This window comes from Narcine bancroftii, chromosome 2 (genome assembly GCF_036971445.1).
Source record: "Narcine bancroftii isolate sNarBan1 chromosome 2, sNarBan1.hap1, whole genome shotgun sequence".
NCBI classification, from domain to species: domain Eukaryota; kingdom Metazoa; phylum Chordata; class Chondrichthyes; order Torpediniformes; family Narcinidae; genus Narcine; species Narcine bancroftii.
Window position 1 is genome coordinate 204,067,416 of NC_091470.1, and position 22,952 is coordinate 204,090,367.

Below are 22,952 nucleotides of genomic sequence, written 5' to 3' on the forward strand. Positions count from 1 at the left end.
TCAGTGGAATGAAGACTGATGCCCATGATGGTGCTAGCTGAGTTCACAACCCTCTACTCTTTTCCTGTCCTGTGCATTGGCACCTCCATGCCAGACAATGATGCTGCCAGTCAGAATGCTCTCCATAGAATGCCTTCTGACCGAATCTCCTCAAAACCCCTGACGAAGTATAGCCACTGGCGAGTCTTCTTCATGAATGCATTGACATGGTAGAGCTTCAGAGATGTTGACACCCAGGAATTTAAAGTTATTTACCCTCTCCACTGCTGACCCCTTGATGAGGACTGGGCTCCCCTGATTTTCCCCTCCTGAACTCTACAATCAGTACGCTGTCAATATTACCAGTTCAAATTTATTGTCAGAGTACATACATTACATCACACGCACCTGAGATTCTTTTGCTTTTTCCTGCGGGCCAGGAAAAAATCTTCATTGAACCTGTGTTTCTTTTAAAATTGAGACATTTAGCACTGTAACAGGCCATTTTGGCCCACGAGTCCGTGCCGCCCATTAACCTACAGCCCTGGTATGTTTTGAATGGTGGGAGGAAACTGGAGCACCCCCCGCCCCCCCACCCGGGGAAAACCCACGCAGACACAAGGAGAATGTACAAACTCCTTATAGACAGCCCAGGTTTCAAACCTGGGTCGTTGGTGCTGTAACCAACCATGCCGCTCTGTTCTGATATTTAACCATCTAAAGATGACTCTGTCCATGCCAACTCGCTGACTATTCCTCAGAGCACCATTCTTTTTTTTTAACTTTTGGCAACTTTTATTTAGCAACAGATCCTCAGTTGTGCCAGTTTACATGTTTTTCCTTATTTTAATAGAAACCAGGTACAAAGTTTGCTTCACATTTGATTTACTTCTTCCACTTAATTCACAAACAAGTCAACACCATTTAAAATTGACGTCACCAAAACAGATTCACAATTGGGGAAAAGATCATCTAGAGAAAAGCATCGGCGTGATGAAAATGGAATGATTGGCACACTGATTTCCTGAGGTGTGCTGTCCTAGCTGCTCTCTCCTAGTGGATGCTTGTCAAACAGATACTCGGCCATGCCAGACTGAGGAGCGCCCATGCAGGTCAGATTGGTGATCATGTCTCCAAGCTTCTTTATGGCCTCGACCTGCTCATGCAGGTAGTGAGTCTCCAAGAAGTCACACATATGAGGGTCATTCTTGTCAGAGGCAAGTTTGTGGAGATCCAGGAGAGACTGGTTGACGGTCTTTTCCAGGTGCAGGGCACACTGCAAGGCTTCAAGACCATTGCCCCACTCGTCCCGGTCAGGTTTCGAAACGTTCTGGAGAATCACACGTCCCCCACGCTGGTTCTGAAACTTGATCAGTTTCTCCATGTGCTCCCGCTCCTCGTGGGACTGATCCAAGAAGAACTTGGCGAAGTTCTTCAATGCCACATCATCGCGATCAAAGTAAGCCGACATAGACAGGTAGACGTAGGAAGCATAAAGCTCCATGTTGGGGGAGTCACGTGATGGAGTAGTGGCCGGACGGTGAACTCCAGTCCTCTCCAGAAAAGTCAGAAAAAACAAAGGAAAACACAAAGGCACAAAAATAAAAATTAAAGAAAAGTGAATATAAAGGTGGAAAGAAGATGGCGACGAAAAAAGAAAAATCGAAATCAACGGTAAGAAGAGAGGAAGAGAAGACAACGGAAGAAGAAGGAGAAGGCCATACCTGTTCGAAGAGGCCCGCGGTGGAGAGAGAAACCCGCTCCCTCAGGTTGGTAGAAAGTGGACTACAAAAATGGCTCGCTGAGCCGAGTAAAAGTGCGCAACCGCGCATGCGCATGCAAAAAAACACACCGACGGGAGGGGTGACCAGCTGGGGAGTCGATCTCCACAGCCGGCAATGACAGCTGCAGAACACCTGCAGCAAGAGGAGAACATAGAAGACAATGAAAACAAGAAAGAAGAGAAGAAAAGGGCAACAAAGAAACAACAGATGACCAACCCAGAGGAAGAAGAAGAGGAAGAGGAAGAGTACAGTGAAATAGAAGAAGGGAAAGGCAAGATAAAGGATATACTTTCTCTTATTAAAGAATACATAGAGTCATTTAAAGAATGGCAAGCGCAAGAATTTAATGATTTAAGAAGAAGAATAAACAATACAGAAGAGAAAATGAATAAAATAGATATGACCTTAACAGAAATGGGAAAGAGAATGGACAAGATGGAAGAGCGGGAAGCAGCAGTAGAAATGGAGGTAGAGGACTTAAAAAAGAAATTAGAGGAATCTAATAAAAAAGTTATAGAGACACAAGAACTGTTAGCTCAGAAAATAGATATAATGGAAAATTATAACAGAAGAAATAACATAAAGATAGTGGGCCTTAAGGAAGATAAAGAAGGCAAGAATATGAGAGAGTTTATAAAAGATTGGATCCCCAGGATCCTAGGATGTCCAGAACTACAGCAAGATATGGAAATAGAAAGGTTACATAGAGCATTGGCCTTTAAACCACAACCACAACAAAGGCCAAGATCTATTTTAGTAAAATTCCTAAGATATACTGCAAGAGAAAAGGTACTGGAGAAGACAATGGAAAAAGTAAGAGAGGGCAATAAGCCACTGGAGTACAAAGGGCAAAAAATCTTCATTTATCCAGATATAAGTTTTGAACTCCTGAAGAAGAGAAAGGAGTTCAATACAGCAAAGGCGATTTTATGGAAGAAAGGGTATAAATTTATACTAAAGCATCCAGCGGTATTGAAAATATTTATTCCAGGACAACAAAACAGACTATTCTCGGATCCAGAGGAAGCACGAAAATTTGCAGAACAATTACAAAATAGACTGAGGGATGAAGACGTGTAACGAGAGTACAAAAGACTGAGAACTAAAAAGACACATAAGTTTTGAACTCCTGAAGAAGAGAAAGGAGTTCAATACATCGAAAACGATCTTATGGGAAAAAAAAACTATTCTCGGATCCAGAGGAAGCAAGGAAATTTGCAGAACAACTACAAAACAACCAGAGAGATGAAGATATGTAATAAGAGTAAAAATGACCACGATTTATATGTATGTGGGTAAAGAGGTATATGTGTGTATATGTATAATGTGCATACATGAATGTATCCGTATTTAGAGGAAAATATAGATAGTATAGACAAGAATTAATAAGGGAAGGAAATGGAATAGAGGGAATAAGGAGGGAACTAAAAGAGTGACCTTTGTTACATATGAAAAGTGAAATCTTTTCTGGGGGGGCTGGGTGGGGAGGAGTTGCGGTCACTGCAAAATCAGCTGACGCTTGCGAGTGAATTCGCAAATCCAAATGGAGAGGGGAGATGTGGTTGTCCGACAAGGGATAAAGGACAACTCAGGAGGGGAAGGGGAGATTGGGGCTAAAGAAGTTTTAAATAGGAGAATAAGGAAAATGTTTGATGTTTTAGGAATGTTGTCTTATAAAGGGTTCAAAACAAGAAAACAGAAATGGATAAGAAGGAAAGGTAATGATGGAGAAACGGAAAGGGAAGATAAACAAAGTATGAAATGGCTACGTTGAACTATATGACTTTAAATATTAATGGAATACATAACCAAATTAAAAGGAAGAAACTGCTAAATTTACTGAAAAAGAAAAAATTGATATAGCATTTGTGCAAGAAACACATTTAACTGAATTTGAGCACAAGAAATTAAAGAGAGATTGGGTAGGACACGTAACAGCAGCATCGTATAATTCAAAAGCAAGAGGAGTAGCTATATTAATTAGTTAAAAAAGTGCCATTTAAAATAGAAGAGGAAATAATAGATCCAGCAGGGAGATATGTAATGATAAAATGTCAGATATATTCAGAGTTTTGGAATCTACTCAATGTATATTCACCTAACGAAGAAGATCAAAAGTTTATGCAAGATATCTTTTTGAAGGTAGCAGATACGCAAGGAAACATATTAATAGGAGGGGATTTCAACCTGAATTTGGATTCAAATATGGACAAAACTGGGAAAAAAATTAACAGAAAGAACAAAGTAACCAAATTTATAATCAAATCGATGGAAAGAATGCAACTTTTGGATATATGGAGGAAACAACACCCAAAGGAAAAGGAATATTCATATTACTCGGCTAGACATAAAATATACTCAAGAATAGACCTATTTTTGTTATCAGCTCGTATGCAAGATAGAGTAAGAAAAACAGAATATAAAGCTAGAATACTATCGGACCATTCACCCTTAATATTGACAGTAAAGTTAGAAGACATCCCTCCAAGAATGTATAGATGGAGATTAAACCCCATGTTACTTAAAAGGCAGGATTTTAGAGAATTTATTGAAAAACAAATAAAAATGTATTTTGAAATAAATACGGAATCAGTGGAAGATAAGTTTATACTATGGGATGCAATGAAAGCATTCATTAGAGGGCAAATAATAAGTTATGTAACCAAGATGAAGAAGGACTATAATCAGGAAACAGAGCAGTTGGAAAGGGAAATAGTAAATATAGAAAACGAATTAGCAATGAAGGAAGATACAACTAAAAGAAGAGAATTGGCGGATAAAAAAATAAAATATGAAACACTACAAACATATAAGGTGGAGAAGAATATAATGAAGACAAAACAGAAATATTATGAACTAGGTGAAAAAACGCACAAAATCCTAGCATGGCAGCTTAAGACAGAACAAGCTAAGAAAATGGTATTGGCATCAAGGAAAAAAGACAAACACATTACATATAATCCAAAAGAAATTAAGGAAAACTTTAGAGAATTCTATGAACAATTATACCGAACTGAAAACGAAGGGAAAGAAGGGAAAATAGATGAATTTCTGACTAAAATTGAACTACCAAAACTACAAATAGAGGAACAAAATAAATTAACAGAGCCATTTGGAATAGTAGAAATACAAGAGATAATAAAAAAATTACCAAATAATAAGACACCAGGAGAGGATGGATTCCCAATAGAATTCTACAAAACATTTAAAGATTATTAATTCCGCCCCTCCTGGAAGTAATCAACCAGATTGATAAAACACAAAGCTTACCAGATTCATGTAAAACAGCAATAATTACAGTAATACTAAAGCAAGGGAAAGATCCACTCTCACCAGCGTCATATAGACCAATATCTTTACTTAACACAGATTATAAGATAATAGCTAAACTATTAGCAAACAGATTAGCAGAGTATGTACCGAAAATGGTAAATTTAGACCAAACTGGATTTATCAAAAAAAGGCCTTTGACAGAGTAGAATGGAATTATTTGTTCAAAGTATTGCAAAAATTCAGTTTACCGGAGAAGTATATTAATTGGATTAAAGCATTATATAAGGGACCGTTAGCGAAAGTGACAGTAAATGGACATGTATCAAAGCAATTTAACTTAAGCAGGTCAACACGGCAGGGATGCCCACTATCACCTTTATTGTTTGCGTTAGCTATAGAACCACTAGCAGAATTGATAAGAACAGATAATAATATAAAAGGAATAAAAATAAAAGACAAGGAATATAAAATCAGTTTATTTGCGGATGATGTTATAGTGTACTTAACAGAACCAGAACTATCAATAAAAGAATTATATAAGAAATTGAAGGAATATGGAGAAGTGTCGGGTTACAAGATAAACGTCAATAAAAGTGAAGCAATGCCTATGAATAATGCGGATTTCTCAAAATTTAAGAAGGAATCACCATTTAGATGGCAAATGCAAGCAATAAGATACCTAGGTGTACAAATAAACAAAAATCTCGGCCAACTATATAAACTCAATTATTATCCACTAATGAAAAAATTACAGGACGATTTAGAGCATTGGAAAGATTTACCACTAACACTAATAGGAAGGATAAACTGTATTAAAATGAACATTTTTCCAAGGATATTATACTTATTTCAGGCATTGCCAATACAACTGACAGAGAAATTCTTCAAGGAGTTAAAGAAAATAATAAGGAAATTTTTATGGAGAGGGGGGAAACCGAGGATAGCACGAGATAAATTAACAGAATGGTATAAACAAGGAGGCTTACAACTGCCAAACTTTAAAAATTATTATAGAGCTGCACAATTAAGATACCTATCAGATTTTTATCAAACAAGGGAAAAGCCAGATTGGACGAGATTAGAATTAGATAAAATAGGGGAAAAGATACCTGAACACATATTATATAAATGGGATGAAAAATTGGTACAACATAGAAGTTCTCCAGTATTACATAATCTCCTCAATATTTGGAAGAAGATTCATGTAGAAAGAAAGAAAACAAATTATCAATTACCAAAACTAATATTGACGCAAAACAAGTTACTCCCTTTTACAATAGATAACCTTTCCTTTAGAGAATGGGAAAAAAAAGGGATTAAAAGAATAGAAAATTGTTTTTCAGGAAATAGATTCTTATCCTTTGAACAAATGAAAGATAAGTACAATATAACTCAAGATACAGCGCTGGCATATTACCAATTGAGATCCTACTTGAAGGATAAATTAGGAAGCAGCTTGAGTTTGCCAGAGGGAAGTAACCTTGAATATGTGATTACAGATACAATGATAATCAAAAGATTTATAACAAATATGTATATTAAACTGCAAGAAAAGGAGAATGAGGAAACAAATGGTAAAACTAAACAAAAATGGGAACAAGATTTAAATATAAAGATAAAAAAGGAAACATGGGAGAAGTTATGCTCTGGAACGATGAGAAATACAATAAATACGAGGTTACGTATCATACAATATAACTGGATACACAGGCTATACATTACACCTCAAAAGTTAAATAAATGGGACCCAACAGTATCTGATAGATGTTTTCGATGTAAAAAAGAAATGGGAACAACAATTCATGCAATCTGGACATGTGAGAAAGTAAAAAAATTTTGGGAAGATCTCAATCAGATATTAAATAAAATAACAGAAAACAATATACCAAAGAATCCAGAGATCTTCCTCCTAAGTAACATAAAAAACAAAGAATTTGGAATTGATTTGGAGGATGCACAAAAAAGATTTGTTAAGATAGCTCTAGCCGTAGCAAAAAAATGTATTATGTCAACCTGGAAATTGGAAGATAATTTGAAAATACAACAATGGTATATAGAAATGAATAAATGTATTCCATTAGAAAAAATAACATATAGTTTAAGAAATAATATTGAAATATTCGAACAAATATGGGAGCCTTACATTAAATACAATAGCAAAAACCTACCGGGGACAATCATTACCTAAGTTAACGGAAGGAAAAGGAAATGAAAAGAATGGACTCAGTAGAATTTCTGGTGTATTTTTATTGAATGACAACATTGTCTGACTGGTTTAATGTATCCTAGATTGTATACCTTAAATGACGGGAGGGGGGGGTGGGGGGGGGGGTTGGGAGGAGGGAGGGTGGGGGGAGAAAATGGCACTGTATATGTGTGAAAAGGAAAAAGTGTGTACCATGGTTAATGTGATTTATGGTGTGAAAAATAAAAAATTTTAAAAAAAAAGCTCCATGTTGATCTGCCGGTTGACGCTGGCTTCGCAATCCAGGTGGTAATTCTGGCGCACTTGGGAAGTCATCTCTTCTGCACTGGCTCCGACACAAAACAGTTGCTCAAATCAAAAAAGAGATGAAAGCATTTCTTGAAGGCGAGGTTTCTGAATGCAATGCATTCTCCCCATCTCTTGGATTCAGTGATTTAAATTTTTTTTAAAAAATATGTGTGATAGCACGGTAACAAGCCCTTCTGGCCCACCATCCTGTGCTGCTCAATTACACCAATTAACCCGTATGCTTTTGGAGGGTGGGAGGAAACTGGACACCCAGAAGAAACCAACACAGGTCATGGGGGGAAAATGTATAAACTTATTACAGACAGCGCCAGATTCCAGCTCATGTGGTAGGCTGCGTGATCGGATTAAACCGGAGTAACTTCTTTTGTGAAGACTTTGACTCCTTCATTTTATTTTTGGAGAAGGGCATTGATTGATTAACCTCCTGAGTTGTTGCTCCCCTCTCCGTGGGTCATTTGCCTTGCATCCCAGCCTGCTCGACTCAGCTCACAACCTCAACCTCCGATTCAGGCTTGTGTTACCTTTACCCTGAACTTGTCTTCCCCCCTCGTCCATCCCTCTGTGCTCATCTAAACCCCGGGGAAGCAAGCTGAAGTGTATGAATTCTCTTTGTCTTTTGCATTCACTGACCTTCTTCCTCATCCAAAGATATCGTTTCCAATCCCTCTGCAGCCCTGCCTTCCCCTGTCTCCAATCCTCCCTCATTTCTGAGCATCTCCATAGAACCATAGAAACAGGCCTTTTGGCCCTCTAGTCTGTGCTGAACTATTATTCTGTCTTGTCCCACTGACACATCCAGTCCATAGCCCTCTTACCCTTCCCAGCCATGAACCAGTTCAAATTCTCCTTAAATGTTAAAATTGATCTTGCATTCACCGCTTCAAGTGGCAGCTTGTTCCACAATCCCACTGCTCTCTGTTAAGAAGTTCCCCTTAAACCTTTCCCCTTTCATCCTTAACCCATGTCCTCTGGTTTGTAACTGATCTACCCTCAGTGGAAAAAGCCCACATACATTTATTCTGTCTATACCCCTTGTAATTTTAAATACCTCTATCAAATCTCCCCTCATTCTTCTACGCTCCAGGAAATAAAGTTCTAATCCGTTTAACCTTTCCCTGTAACTCAGTTCTTAAGTTGGCAACATCCAAGTAAATCTTCTCTGCCCTCTTTCAATCTTATTGATATCTTTCCTGTAGTTCGGTGACCAAAACTGCACCCAATTCTCCACATTTGACCTCACTGATGTCTTGTACAACTTTACCATAACTTCCCAACTCCTATTCTCAGTACTTGGATTTATGAAGGCCAAGATGCCAAAAGCTCTTTTTATAACCCGATCCACCTGTGACGCCACTTTCAGATAATTGTGTATCTATATTCCCAGATCCCTCTGTTGTACTTGTGCCTCCGTGCCCAACCATTCACTGTATATGTCCTACCTTGTCCTTCCAAAATGCAACACCTTACATTTGTCTGCATTAAATTCCATCAGCCATTTTTCAGCCCATTTTTCCAGCTCGTCCAGATCCCTGTGCCAGCTTTGAAAACCTCCCTCGCTGTCCACAACACCTCTGGTCATCTGCAAACTTGCTGATCCAATTTACTACATTATCATCCAGATCATTGATATAAATGACAAACAACAATAGACCCAGCCCAGATCCGGAAGGCACAGGCCTCCAGTCTGAGAAGCAACCATCCACTATCCATTCTAACTTCTTTATCCCATTGTTGCTCCTTCTGGCACTTACAACAGGATCCCACTACCAGACTCATGTTCCCCTCCCCTCCCCTCTCTGCCTTTCGTGGGGACTGCTCCTTCCGTGACTCCTTCATGCACTTATCCCTCCCCACCAATTGCCCCCCCCCCCCCCCCCCGGCACCTTCCCCTGTGGCTGCAGGAGGGTCCACACTTGTGCCCACACCTCATCATGGTTCAGGGCCCCAATCAGGCTTTTCAAGTGAAGCAACATTTGTGTATCCGCAGGACTGATCTACTGCATCCGGTACTCCCTTTGTGGCCTTCTCTACATTAGAGAGATTGGGCACAGGTTAGGAGATCGCTTCACTGAGCATCTTTGCTCCATCTGCACCAGTAACAGAGACCTCCCAGTAGCCAACCATTTCAGTTTGGTGTCACACTCCCACGCTCACATGTTCGTCCAAGGCCTTATGTACTGTCCCACCAAGACCACCTGCGAATTAGAGGAACAGCACCTAATTTTTTGTCAGCCAGATGGCATTAACATCAACTTCTCTGGTTTCTGCTCTCCTCTTTCCCCTCCCCACTTCCCTTCCCGTTCTTTTCCCCCTCCCTTCACCTATTCATCCCTCCTCCTCTTCCCCTTGATCATTGCTGTCACCTCCCTCCCTCCCTTCTCCACCTATCACTTCCTGCAAAAGAGTGCTTGGACACCTACCGACATTTTTCCACACCTTGATGAAGGGCTCAAGCCCTGAAATGTTGGTTCTGTTGTATATTTATCTTTGCTATATAAAGGACACTGCTTGACCTGCTGAATTTCTCCAGCGTCGTGTTTTTACTTCAACCACTGTGTCTACAGACTTTCGTGTTGTATATCCATTGCTCCTTTGATGTCCATGGGACCCAAGCTCTGGAATGCCTTCCCTCCACTTCCATGAAGCTGCTTCAACAACCTACCCCTTCAACGAAGCTTTTGGTCCTATTCTTGTTTCAAATTTCAGATTTATTGTCAGAGTACATGCATGACATCACATACAACCTTGAGATTCCTTTTCCTGTGGGCCAGGCAGAATTACCACTTATTGATAGTGCAAACTGTACTCAATGTACATATGGAAACAAATAAAGAAGTGTAAACAAATTGTGCGATAAAGAGAGAAACAAAAATCAATAAAGTGCACAAGTAAGGGTCCTGGAGTCCCTGATTGAGTTTGTCATTGAGGAGTCTGATGGTGGAGGCGGAGCAGCTGTTCCTGAACCTGGGGGTGCGAGTCTTGTGGCTCCGATACCTCTCTCCTGATGGTAGCAGCAAGAACAGAGCGTGTGCTAGATGGTGGGGATCTTTGATGATTGCTGCTGCTCTCCGACACCAGCGTTCTCTGTAGACGTTCTCAATGGTGGGTTTTGCCTGTGATGTCCTGAGCTGCGAGTACTACTTTTTGCAGGGCTTTCCACTTGGGATTATAGGTGTTCCCCCCCCCCCCCCCCCCCCATACTAGGCCACCATGCTGCCGGTCAGCACACATCTGCAAAAATTTGCCAGGGTTTCCAATATCACACCAAACCTCCGCAAACACCTGTGGAAGTAGAGGCGCTGATGAGCTTTCTTCACAATGCCATTAGTTTGTTGGGTCCAGGAAAAGCCCTCCAAGATAGTGAATGTGTGACAGCATTGGGTGGAAGGAGCTTCAAACTTTATCATGGGCTACATCAAAGAGTTTTCTAGATGCCGATGTGATCCTGAGTTGAACACTCTGCTTGTTTTGGGTGTGAAGATGGTGGATATCCAGTGGTTTGTGGTGGGACATTTATCCTCGGCACCGGGGGGGTAGGCAGATATTGGATGTATTAATGATCCCTCTCTCCTGTAGACCCTGTTACCTCTACTTGGTAATCTTTGCATCTGGTGTCAGCTATGACGTTGTGAGCTTCAGTTCCCAGAGAAATGCAGTTATACTTAGAGAGGAGATGGATGCATCCCATTTCTTTGGAAGAAAGAGGGGAGCGTTAGCTAGCAGAGTGGTGCTTCAGCAACAACCATACTCTCAACATTTGTAAAGCCAAGATAATTGTGGACTTCATGAGAGCATGAGCCAGTTCTCATCAGGGGGTCAGCAGTGGAGATGGTCAAGCATTTCAAATTCCTCTGTATCAACAAGGATCTATCCTGGAGCCTTCATGTCGATGCAGTCACAAAGAAGGCCCAACCTTGTGAGGAATTTCAGGAGTTTCGGTATGCCACCAAAAACTTGAGAATTTTGATAGGTGCACCATGGAGAGCATTCTAGCTGTGGGCATCACTGTCTGGTATGGAGGTGCCAACACACAGGACAGGAAAAGAACTCCAGGAGGCTGTTAACTCGCCTTCGACATCACGAGCGCCAGTCTTCACTCCATCGAGGACATCTACAAGAGGCAGTGTCTTAACAAAGCGGCCTCTATCCTCCAAAGCCCCACCACCACGCCGTTCCCTCTTCACTCTCATGCCATCAGGCAAAAGGTACAGGAGACTGAAGACCAACAGCCCTTGGCACAAGGACAGGTTCTTCCCCATAGCCATTAGATTCCTGAATAAGCAATGAACCACAGACACGGCCTCACTGTCTTTTTATTGCACTATTTTATTTATTTTGAAATGCGATTTACAGAAATGTTTGAACTGTGATGCTGCCGCGAAACAACGACTATCGTGACATGTTCACGACAATAAATTATGATTCTAAATTCTAAATGCATAAGCTGTCTTTTCCTGTTTCCACTCTGAGCTGCAGGTGGTCAGATGTCCAGCTTCAGTTTCACCTCTTCAGTCTCAACTGACCAACCTACCATCTCATCGAACCAGTCTGCTGGAGCTGACTACAGCAGTGTCTTCAGTATCGGAGTGCCTTCAAGTCATGCCAGTGCTGGCACTAGCAGGTACAGTGTGGCGAGCCCGCTTCTTCCCGACCTGCTCTCATGGTCTTGCCATTGTCGTGCCGTTGCAAAGGAATCAAATCCCGAGAGATAGGAACATTGGCGAGGGCAAATCAACAACCCATTTTATGTTGCTGCTTGAATTTCTATCCGTCTGCTGGCTGCCATCTTGGCTACTGTTCTCATTTGTCAGAGCAGGTGATATCCCCTGGCATTGCTCAAACCAAACCTTTCTAGGGCAAGTGTGGCAAGGACTGGACACAGTGAAACTCCCTTCATGCTATCCCATCACACACTTCCAGGGTGGCCACAGAGTGAAGCTCCCTCCACACCATCCCATCACACACTCCCAGGGCATGGGTCAGAAACAGAGTGAAGCTCCCTCCGCACCATCCCATCATGCACTCGCAGGGCCGAAACAGCAGAAATTAGACACAGAGTGAAGTCACTGTCGGCTGAAGGGTCTGTTTCTGTGCTGTGCAATCTTGATTGGTTTAATTACAGAACATAGATCCCTCTACATCATCCCATCACACAGCCCCCAGGTCCCAGAATCATGGAATGTTCATCTTTTAAAGTTAGCTTATCTTCTGGGACTAAATCTGTCTTTGGACAAACTAGACCATCCTCTCTAGGAGCATTAAATACACTAACAGATTAAAAAATAGGGTCATACACAGAGTAAAGCTCCCTCTGCACCATCCCATCACACACTTCCAGGGTCAGACACAGAGTGAAGCTCCCTCCGCACCATCCCATCACACACTTCCGGGGTCAGACACAGAGTGAAGCTCTCCTCCGAACCATCCCATCACACACTCCCGGGGTCAGACACAGAGTGAAGCTCCCTCCGCACCATTCCATCACACGCTCCCGGGGCTTGACTCAGCCACAGAGTGAAACTCCCTCCGCACCGTCCCGTCGCATGCTTCCGGGGCACGACTCAGACACAGAGTGGAGCTCCCTCCGCACCGTCCCATCACACGCTCCCGGAGCACGACTCAGACACAGAGTGAAGCGCCCTCTGCACTGTCCCATCATGCTCCCAGGACATAGGTCAGACACCGAGTGAAGCTCCCTCTGCACCTAGAGCAGGACTTCAAGGAGTTTAATGCAGAGTAAAGCTCCCGTTGGAAGTTGCTGAAGAATCTCTTGTTTTTATTTTGCTTTCAGTATCTCCGGGACAGTGAGTGGAAGCCAAGTGCCTACACAGCAACCTGCTACGAGCAGTGCATCGAGCTTTGGAGGTATCTTTTCCCAGCAGGTTCACTTTGCTTTTCTGTTTCCTCATGTTGCCCTGCGCTGAAGGGGAAACCCAGTTTCCTTCTGTACCGTGAGGGAGGGAGTGCTTCTACTCAGATAAGCCCTGTCCACTGGGGTACCCGGGTAGCGCCAGGAGCTCTATGCTCACCTCTCCTTCTGGGCGAGTCGCAGGGTTTGCAGTGTGTTGACCTTTTCTCTCTCCCTTATTTTTTTCTCTCTCTCTCTGTGCCCTGCATTGCAGCTTTCAGTAATCCATTTGCTACTCCTGTAACACCGCAAGCAGCTTCTACCAATCCCTTCCAGACCAATGGCATGGCACCAGGTGAGTCTCTCCAGCTATCCCTTTGATTGGCAGGAAAACTTGCTATTTCAGGTGTTTTTTTTCTTCTTCTGTTTCCTTTCCCACCTTTTCCAAATTCTCTTCTGCCTTGCCCTCCTCCCTGAAGCCCCACTCCTTGTGGGACACGCCTTCATGGGGCCCCCTTTTGCCTGGCGCCTCTGGTTCTTTGCTAGCCAAGGGCCTTGGTGTGCATGTGGGCCTTGAGGGGAGTGATGTGGAGCCACATCCTTGCTCAAATGTACTGGGACAAAACTGGATGTGTGGAACCAGCGCAATCCTCCCTTTGAGTGTCCACTCCTCCCCCACCAATCAGGCCTCAAACCTCACAGTCATACAGTCATATTGCCTGGACTGAGGTAACAAAAGTGAGAAGTCCAATATCCTCCATAATATTTGGAACAAAGACACCTATTTTTTCTTCATTTTCCTATGCTCTACAGTTGTAAATTTGCAATCAAACAATTCACGTGTGATTAAATTGCACATTCCAGATTTCATTCAATGTTATTTGTACACATTTTGGTTTGACCATGTAGAAATGACTGCACTTTTTATACTAGTTCCCCCATTTCAGGGCACCATAATGTTTGGGAAACTTGGCATCACAGATGTTTTGAGTTCTCAGGTATGTTTTTATTGCTTCACCGGTACAGGTATAAGGGAGCAAGGCTTCCTTCTAAGCTTTTGATCAATTTTGGAGTCTGTAGTTCCCATTTTTCAACATGAGGACCAGAGTTTTTTTTAAATTTAAATTTTAAATTTAGACATACAGCATAGTAACAGGCCATTTTAGCCCACGAGTCCGTGCCGCCCAATTTACACCTACACTTCCCAGTACGTTTTGGACAGTGGGAGGAAACTGGAGCTCCCGGGGGAAACCCACGCAGACATGGGGAGAACATACAAACTCCTTACAGACAGCGCGGGATTTGAACCCCGGTCCCGATCGCTGTAAAGGTGTTGCGCTAAATGCTGTGCCAACCGTACCACTCCAATGGAAGACAAAGAAGCTATTATGAGGCTGAAAAACAAGAATAAAACAACAAGAATCATCGACCAAACCTCAGGATCATCAAAAGCAGCTGTTTGGAACATCATTAAATAGAAAGAGCGAACTGGTATGCTCAGTAATCACAAAGAATCTGGTAGGCCAAGGAAGACCTCCACCGCTGATGACAGAACAATTCTCATTGTAATGAAGAAAAATTCCGAAACGCCTGTCCAACAGATCAGAAACACTCTTCACGAGGCAGGTGTGAATGTATCAATGGCTACCGTCTGCAGCAGACTCCAAGAACAGAGATCCAGAGGCCACACTGCAAGGTGCAAACCACTAGTTTGCCACAGAAACAGGACGGCCAGATTACAGTTTGCCAAGACGTATTTAAAAGAGCCTGCAGAATTCTGGAAAAGGGTCTTGTGGATAGACGAGACCAAGTGCAAAGCGTGGAGGTGTAAAGGAACTGCCCAAGATCCAAAGAATACCACCTCATCTGTGGAGTGTCTGTCTCGGTTACGGGCACACTCGCCTTCATGGAGATGTAACTGCTGATAGCAATCGCAAAATGAATTCAGAAACATCTGCACAAGTTCAAGCAAATGCCTCAACTCATTGGACGGTGCTTCATCCTACAACAAGACAATAGGCCGGAGAACAATACAGCACAGTACAGGCCCTTCGGCCCTCGTTGATGTGCCAACCCATATATTCCTTCCTTAAAAAAAGTACGAAACCTTCTCTACCTCAAACCCCCTATTTTCCTTTCATCCATGTGTCTTTCTAAGAGTCTTTTAAATGCCCCCAATGTTTCAGCCTCCACCACCATCCCCAGCAAGGCATTCCAGACACCCACAACTCCCTGTGTGGGGGGAAAAAAAACTTAACCCACACGTCTCCCCTAAAGCTCCCCTCTCTTAACTTTGTATCTATGACCTCTGCCGTTTGCTTATCCTGCCCTGGGAAGCAGGCGCTGGCTGTCCACCCTATCTTTGCCTCTCATAATCTTGTAGAACTCTATCAACTCTCCTCATCCTTCTATTCTCATCCTTCTATGCTCCAAAGAGAAAAGTCCCAGCTGTTGCCTCATAAGATCCCTATCCAGGCAACATCCTGGTAAATCTGCAGACACCCTGTACATAGCTTCCACATCCTTCCTATAATGGAGTTGTGACCAGAACAGAATACTCTCCTAAGTGTGGTCTTATCAGAGACTTGTAGAGTTGCAACATGACCTCGTGACTCCTGAACTCTATCCCCCTATTAGTGAATCCCAGCATCCCATAGGCCTTCTTAACTATCCTATCAACCTGTGCAGCAAACTTCAGGAATGTATGGATTTGAACCCCAAGGTCCTTCTGTTCATCCACACTCTTGAGTAACTGACCATTAACCTTGTACTCAGTCTTCTGGTTTGTTCTTTCAAAATATATCACCTTGCACTTATCCAGATTGAACTCCATCAACCACTTTTCTGCCCAAATCTGCATCCTGTTGATATCCTCTTGTAACCTTCAACAACCTTCTGCTCCGTCCACATCTCCACCAACCTTCATGTCATCTGCAAACTTACTGACCCATCCATCCACCCCTTTATCCAGGACTTTTATAAAAATCACCAAGAGCAGTAATCCCAGAACAGATCCACTTGTCACCGACCTCCAGGTGGAATTCTTTCCTTCCGCTACTACTCTCTGGTTTCTTCCTCCAAGCCAATTTTTTATCTACACGACCAAGGATCCACTGATCCTGTGCCTCCATGACATATAATCTCAAGCATAATGCTAAAGCAACAAAGGAGCTGGATAATTCTTGAATGGCCAAGTCAGTCGCCCACTCTAAATCCAGTTGAGCATGTCTTCCATACGCTGAAGAGAAAAGCTAAGGGGACAAACCCTTGAAACAAGCTGGAGCTGAAGACGGCTGCAGTCGAGGCCTGGCAGAGCATCACCAGAGAAGATGGTCAACATCTGGTGATGTCTTTGAATCACAGATTTCGAGCAGCCATTGCCTGCTAGGGATATTCAACAAAGTACTAAGCATGACCATTTTAATATACATCCCACTGCTGTGTCCCAAATAATATTGTGCCCTGAAATGAGGGGACTGTGTATTAAAAGTGCTGTATTTTCTACATGATCAAACCAAAATGGATATAAATAATCTTGAATAAAATCTGGAATGTGCACTTTAATCACGTGAATTGTTTGATTACAAATTTAAAACTGTGGAGCATAGGGGAAAATAATGAAAAATATGTCTTTGTCCCAAACATTATGGAGAGTGCTGTATTAACCAAATACAGGTTGAACGTCTTTAATCCAGTGACGTCGGGACCTGGCCATTGCCGGACCATGGAAAATGCTGGAAAACAGAAATTGACCCCTAAGGGAACCCTCTATGAAAACATATCAAAGGTAGAACAAAGCTTAAAACAGGAAATAATGCTGTGGGGCGGCACAGTTAGCACAATGGCTTTACCATGCCAGCAATCAGGACGTTAGTACAAACTCCTTACAGACAGGGTGGGACTCGAAACCCGGTCCTGATCGCTGGCATTATAAAGGTTGAATACTCATAAGACTTGATTCCCTATCCAGACAACATCCTGGTAAATCTCATCTGCACCAGATTCAACCTTTACAGACCCAGTGATTGGGACCAAGGTTTGAGTCCCGCACTGTCTGTAAAGAAGTTTGTACTAAAGGCGGTAGATTAAAACGTGATGGACCTCGGGAGTTGCTGGACCGAAGGGCGCCAGATACGAGAGGTTCAACTGTAACTTGTGAAGGATATTGGCAGAGCTTTTCCCAGTGAGGACAAGGTGAAACAAGAACTAGAGGGCATGGGTTAAGAGTGAAGGGTGAGGTGATTAAAGGGAAATTTCGGGGGAACTTCTTCATGCAGAAGCGAGCTGCCAGCTGAAGTGGTGAATGCGGCTCATTTTGGACATTTATGAAGAATTTGGACAGGTCCATGTATGGGAGAGGTATGGAGGGATAATACTCATGATGAGAGTAGCAGAGGACGTGTGTGGGAGGAAAATTTAGGGGAGATGGGGGATTTTTACGCAGTGAATGTGAATGTCTGCAGAGGCTGGAACAACAGGGACATTTAAAGGACTATTAGACGTGCACATGGATGCCAGAAAAATAGAAGGTTATGGGTGTGATTAGATTGTTGAGTAGGTTTATATAGGTTGGCACAACATTGTGGGCTGAAGGGCCTGTAGTATGGGGTAATGTTCTATTGATGCAGAATAGTACCCTATAATTTCTTTCATCCATGGACCTGTCTAGGAGTTTCTAAATGCCCCTACTGTTCCAACGTCCACTTGCACCCCTGGCAATCCATTCCAGGCACCCACAACACTATAAGAAGAGGAAAAAAAAGTAATTTTGCCGGCAACACAGCAAAATCCCCAAGAGACATAATCGTATTCTCTGCCCAAATGTGATATCAAGCTACTCAGGATGTGATCAAAAGCTGGGGTAAAGAGAACAAAATGCCTCGCCCCTTGACAAAAGGCTCAGGCCAGAAATATTGATGACTGTTCACTTCCTGCGTGACCTGCTGAGTTTCTCCAGTGTGTTTGTATGTGGCATATTGAAGGAGGAATGGTACAGCGCCAGCAATCCGGGCTCAGATCCCGCGCTGCCTGTAAGACATTTGTAAGGCTTTTCCTGTGTCTGCATGGGTTACCTCCGGGTGCCCCGGTTTCCTCCCACCACTTAAAGCATACTGGGGATTGGGAGTTAATTGGGGTATTTGGGCAGCAGAGACTAGTGGCCCAATAAAATGTTTTAAAGATTAAAAGCAGCAGTAGAAAGGTTTGTGGAGAGAATTTCCCCAAGTGCAAGGCCTAACCCAGTGCCCTGGGATCAGTCCCTGTGCCCCGGGGCCAGACCCAGTGTCCTGGGGCCTGGTCTAGTGCCCCGTGGCCCTGACCCATTGTCCCAGAGAGATCCACAGAGTCTGGCAAGGTCAGTGAAATTAGACCATCGCCCAAATCTCCAGGTTCAGCCTGACGATAAACATTCAGCGTCAGTGAAAATCAAAAAGGCACGGTTAGTGTAGCGGTTATCGCAAACACCTTTACGGCACCAGAGATCGGGCCGGGGTTCGAATCCCGCGCTGTCTGTAAGGAGTTTGTACGTTCTCCCCGTTTCTGCGTGGGTTTTCCCGGGGGCTTAGTTTTCTCCCCCCAGTTATAATGAATGGGGTTTGAAAGTTTAGGTGTAATTGGGCAGCGTGGACCCGGCCTGTTACCATGCTGTGTGTCTAAATTTAAATTTAAAGTAAACAAAACTGCAGATACTGAAAATTGCAAACAAAATCAGAACTTGCTGGAACTATTTAGCAGGTCACCCTGCAGCCTGACCTGCTGAGCAGCCGATTCGAACCGGGGGTCACTGGCACTGTAATTACATCATGCCAGCCATACTTATTTTTAATGGAAGAGCTGCTACGTTCAGTGCCGACCTCAGCTGAGCCAAAGGAACGCTGCTTCATGGGCAGTAAATCTGTCATCCTGTTCATGGCTGCTGGAGTGGACCTGCACCCAGTCCATAGTCCTCTGTACCCAGTCCATAGTCCTCTGTACCCCTCTCCTCCATGGACCAGTCCTCATTATAAGTATTAAAATTGAGCCCGCATTTACCACGTCAGCTGGCAGCTCGTTCCACACTCCCACCACTCTCTGTGTGAAGAAGTTCCCCCTAATGTTCACCTTTCACCCTTAACCCATTCCTCTGGTTTGTATCTCGCCCACCCTCAGTGGAAAAAACTGACTTGCATTTTTTCTGTCTATCCCCCTCATAATTTTAAATACCTCCATCAAATCGCCCCTTGTTCTTCTAAGTTGCAGGGGCAAAAAAACCTAACTTGTTTAACCTTTTCCTATAACTAATTTCACGGTGAAGTAGTAAATTGGACGAGACATTGGCTTTACGGGAGAAGCCTGAGATTGGTAGTAGACGTCCGCCTCTGTGATTGGAGGCCCGTGATTAGTGGTGTACCTCAGGGATTGGTGCTGGGTCCATTGTTATTTGTCATCTACCTCAATGATCTGGAGAATAATGTGGTAAATTGGATCATCAAGTTTGCAGATGACACTGACTGGAGGTGTAGTGGACAGTGAGGGAAGCTTTCAGAGCTTGCGAAGCGATCTGGACCAGCTGGAAAAATGGTTGATGGAATTTAATGCCGACAAGTGTGAGGTGTTGCATTTTGGAAGGACAAACCAAGAAAGGACATACACAGTGAATGGTCGGGCACTGAGGAGGGTGGGAGAACAGAGGGATCTGGGAATACAGATATATAATTCCCTGAAAGTGGCATCACAAGTGGACAGGGTTATAAATAGAGCTTTTGGCATATTGGCCTTCATAAATCGAAGTATTGAGTTTAGGAAAGTGGGCTGACCTGGTATGGGGATGCCAATAGCCTTGAGTGGAAAGCCGTAGTAGTAGACAAGACCCAAAGATCTCACCACCATCGAGAACATCTACAGTTCTCTATGGTAAAGTTGTATAAGACATTGGTGAGGCCAAATTTGGAGTATTGTGTGCAGTTTTGATCACTGAACTACAGGAAAGATATCAATAAGATTGAAAGAGTACAGAAAAAATTTACTAGGATGTTGCTGGGATTTCATCCATGACATCACATAACCTGAGATGATTTTTCCTGTGGGTGAGACAGAATTACTACTTATTGGGAATGCAAAACACTGTACTCAAGAGGTTTATGTACACATATAAACAAATAAAGAAATGTAAACAAACTGCCATTCAGAGAAAAAAAATTATTAAAGTGCAATGGTCCTTAAATGAGTCTCTGTTTGAGTTTGTTGTTGAGTCCACTAATGGGTTAAGGTTAGGTTTAGGATTTGTTCCCGAACCTACAGGTGCGAGTCTTGTGGCCCCTAGACCGCTTTCCTGGTGGCAGCAGCGAGAACCAAGCGTGTGCTGGGTGGTGTGGGGTCCTTGAGGATTGCTGTTTCTCTCAGACGGCAGCGCTCCCTGTAGATGTTCTCAATGGTGGTGAGGGCTTTGGGCTTTGTCTACTACTAGGGCTTTCCACTCAGGGATATTGGTGTCCCCATACCAGGCTGTGATGCAGCCGGTCAGGACACTTTCCACCAGACATCTGTAGAAACTTGCCAAGGTTTCCCATGTCACACCGAACCTCCGCAAACACGCTTTCTTCACGATGCCATTAATGTGTTGGGTCCAGGAAAGATCCTCTGAGATAATGACTCCCAAGAACCACACTGTGTCTGGTTCTGGTCGCCTCATAATATGAAGGACGTGGAAGCAAGGGTGCAGAGGAGATTTACCAAGATAATACCTGGTTTAGAGAGTATGCTTTATGAGCAGAGATTAAGGGAGCTGGGGCTTTACTCTTTGGAGAGGAGGATGAGAGGAGACATGGTAGAGGGAGACAAGATATTAGAGTGGACGGCCAGTGCCTCCTTCCTAGGGCACCACTGCTCAATACAAGAGAGCAAGGTAATGGGTGAGAAGTTCAAGGGAGATATTAGAGGAAGCTTATTTTCCCAGAGAGTGGTTGTTGTGTGGAATGCACGACCTGGGGGATGCAGGTACATTGGTGAATTTCAAAAGTCGTCTGGACAAGAGTGTGGAGGAATATAAAGTGGAGGGTTATGTGTGGGAGGCAGGGTCTAAAGGTCGGTGCAACCTTGTGGGCCAAAGGGCCTCAACTGTGCTGAACTATTCTATGTTCTATAAGAACTTAAATTTGCTCACCCACTCATCTCTGATCCCCCCAATGATCACTGTTTTTGAACAGCTCTGATTTTCCCTTCCAGAAGTCAACAATCTGCTCTTTTGCTTCGGTGACATTGAGTGGGAGGTTATTGGTGCACCATTTTGTCTCCCTCCTGTATGCTCATTTATCGTCCCGTTTTACATGACCCACCACCGTGGGATCGTCAGCGAATGTAAGGTGGTGGTGTCATACAGAACCACCAAGTCAGAGGTGTATAGTGAGTAGAGCAGGGGGCTAAGGATGCAGCCCCTGACATGGGTTAAGGGGAATAGTTTAAACGGGACATTGGGGGGGGAGGAACTACTTCACGCCGAGAGCGGTGCTGAGGTGGTGAATGCTGGCTCGATTTTAGAATTTAAGAAAAATTTGGACAGGTACATGGATGGGAGTGGCATGGAGTGGGTGCAGGTCGGTGGGACTAAGCGGATTAATAGATGGGCCGAAGGGCCTGTTTCTGTGCTGTAGGGTTCTTTGGTTCAATGAACAAGTAAAGATGCATTGAAATTCTAACGCTGTAGCCACACCAGTTCACGAGATCCACCATTTGTATTAATAAGATTTCCATAATGTCCTAAAGACAGAAAAAAAGGTGTTAATAAATATGTAAATGAATAAATGAAGGGGAGCAAGAAGTCTTGACATATTGTGCTGAGTGCAATGATGGGATCCCGGGCTGCATTGATCATTCCGGGACTCACAGTGCTTTGCAAGCCCCTAACGCCTGTCTCCTTTCCCTCTCTCTCCAGTGTACGGCGGCGTGGCGGCCGGATACAGCTCGGTTCCGCACACCTCTGTCCCTGGGGGCTTTGTGGGCTTTGCATCGCACCCGTTCTCGCAGCCGCAGCCTCCGGCACAGCAGCAGGTCTTCAACCAGGCATTCCCGGTGCACCATGTCTATGGGCAGCCGCAGCACACGCTGGCTCAGCCGCAGTCCTACATGCAGCAGCAGGCATTTGCCCAGCAACAGAACGGTAACCTGTGCCCTGTCGACCAACCTGTGTAGACTATATACACTGCGTGCATAACTTCCAGTTTACAGTACACTAGACCAACACAGCCAAACACATAACCCACAGGAGGGCACTGAGGAGTGCGGTCAAACTGAGGGATCTGGGAACATGGATACACAGTTCCCCGAAAGTGGCGTCACAGGTAGATAGGGTCATACATAGCGGTTTTGGCACATTGACCTTCATAAACCAAAGTATTGAGTTGGGATAGTGCCATAAAGTTGTATTGGTGAGGCCAAATTTGGAGTATTGTGTGCAGTTTTGGTCACCGAACTACAGGAAAGCTAGCAATAAGATAGAAAGAAGATTTACTCAGACACTGCCCGGAACTGTCTTCAGGAACTGAGTTACAGGGAAGGGTTAAGCAGGTTAGGACTTTAT

The 22,952-nt window shown here is 43.6% G+C and overlaps 2 protein-coding genes across 6 annotated transcripts in view; one reads left to right on the top strand and one right to left on the bottom strand.

Annotated features, from left to right (window-relative positions):
• LOC138755013 (arf-GAP domain and FG repeat-containing protein 1-like) overlaps window positions 1-22,952 on the top strand; it is a 146,361-nt gene that overhangs the window by 111,079 nt on the left and 12,330 nt on the right. For 2 of the 5 annotated variants that reach the window (XM_069920149.1, XM_069920151.1), the window contains 4 exons: window positions 12,028-12,172; window positions 13,343-13,416; window positions 13,674-13,754; window positions 22,308-22,532. In XM_069920149.1, coding sequence (XP_069776250.1) covers window positions 12,028-12,172; window positions 13,343-13,416; window positions 13,674-13,754; window positions 22,308-22,532 — 525 coding nt within the window. Of the gene's footprint in view, window positions 1-12,021; window positions 12,173-13,342; window positions 13,417-13,673; window positions 13,755-22,307; window positions 22,533-22,952 lie in introns of all 5 variants that reach the window. The other 3 variants (XM_069920148.1, XM_069920152.1, XM_069920150.1) reach the window with 3 other exon arrangements.
• LOC138755014 (ferritin heavy chain-like) lies at window positions 748-7,630 on the bottom strand. Its single transcript, XM_069920153.1, has 2 exons — window positions 7,492-7,630; window positions 748-1,483 (listed from the first exon to the last, which is right to left on the bottom strand). The coding sequence occupies exons 1-2, from the start codon at window positions 7,555-7,557 to the stop codon at window positions 1,019-1,021; spliced, it is 531 nt and encodes a 176-aa protein (XP_069776254.1). The 5' UTR covers window positions 7,558-7,630; the 3' UTR covers window positions 748-1,018.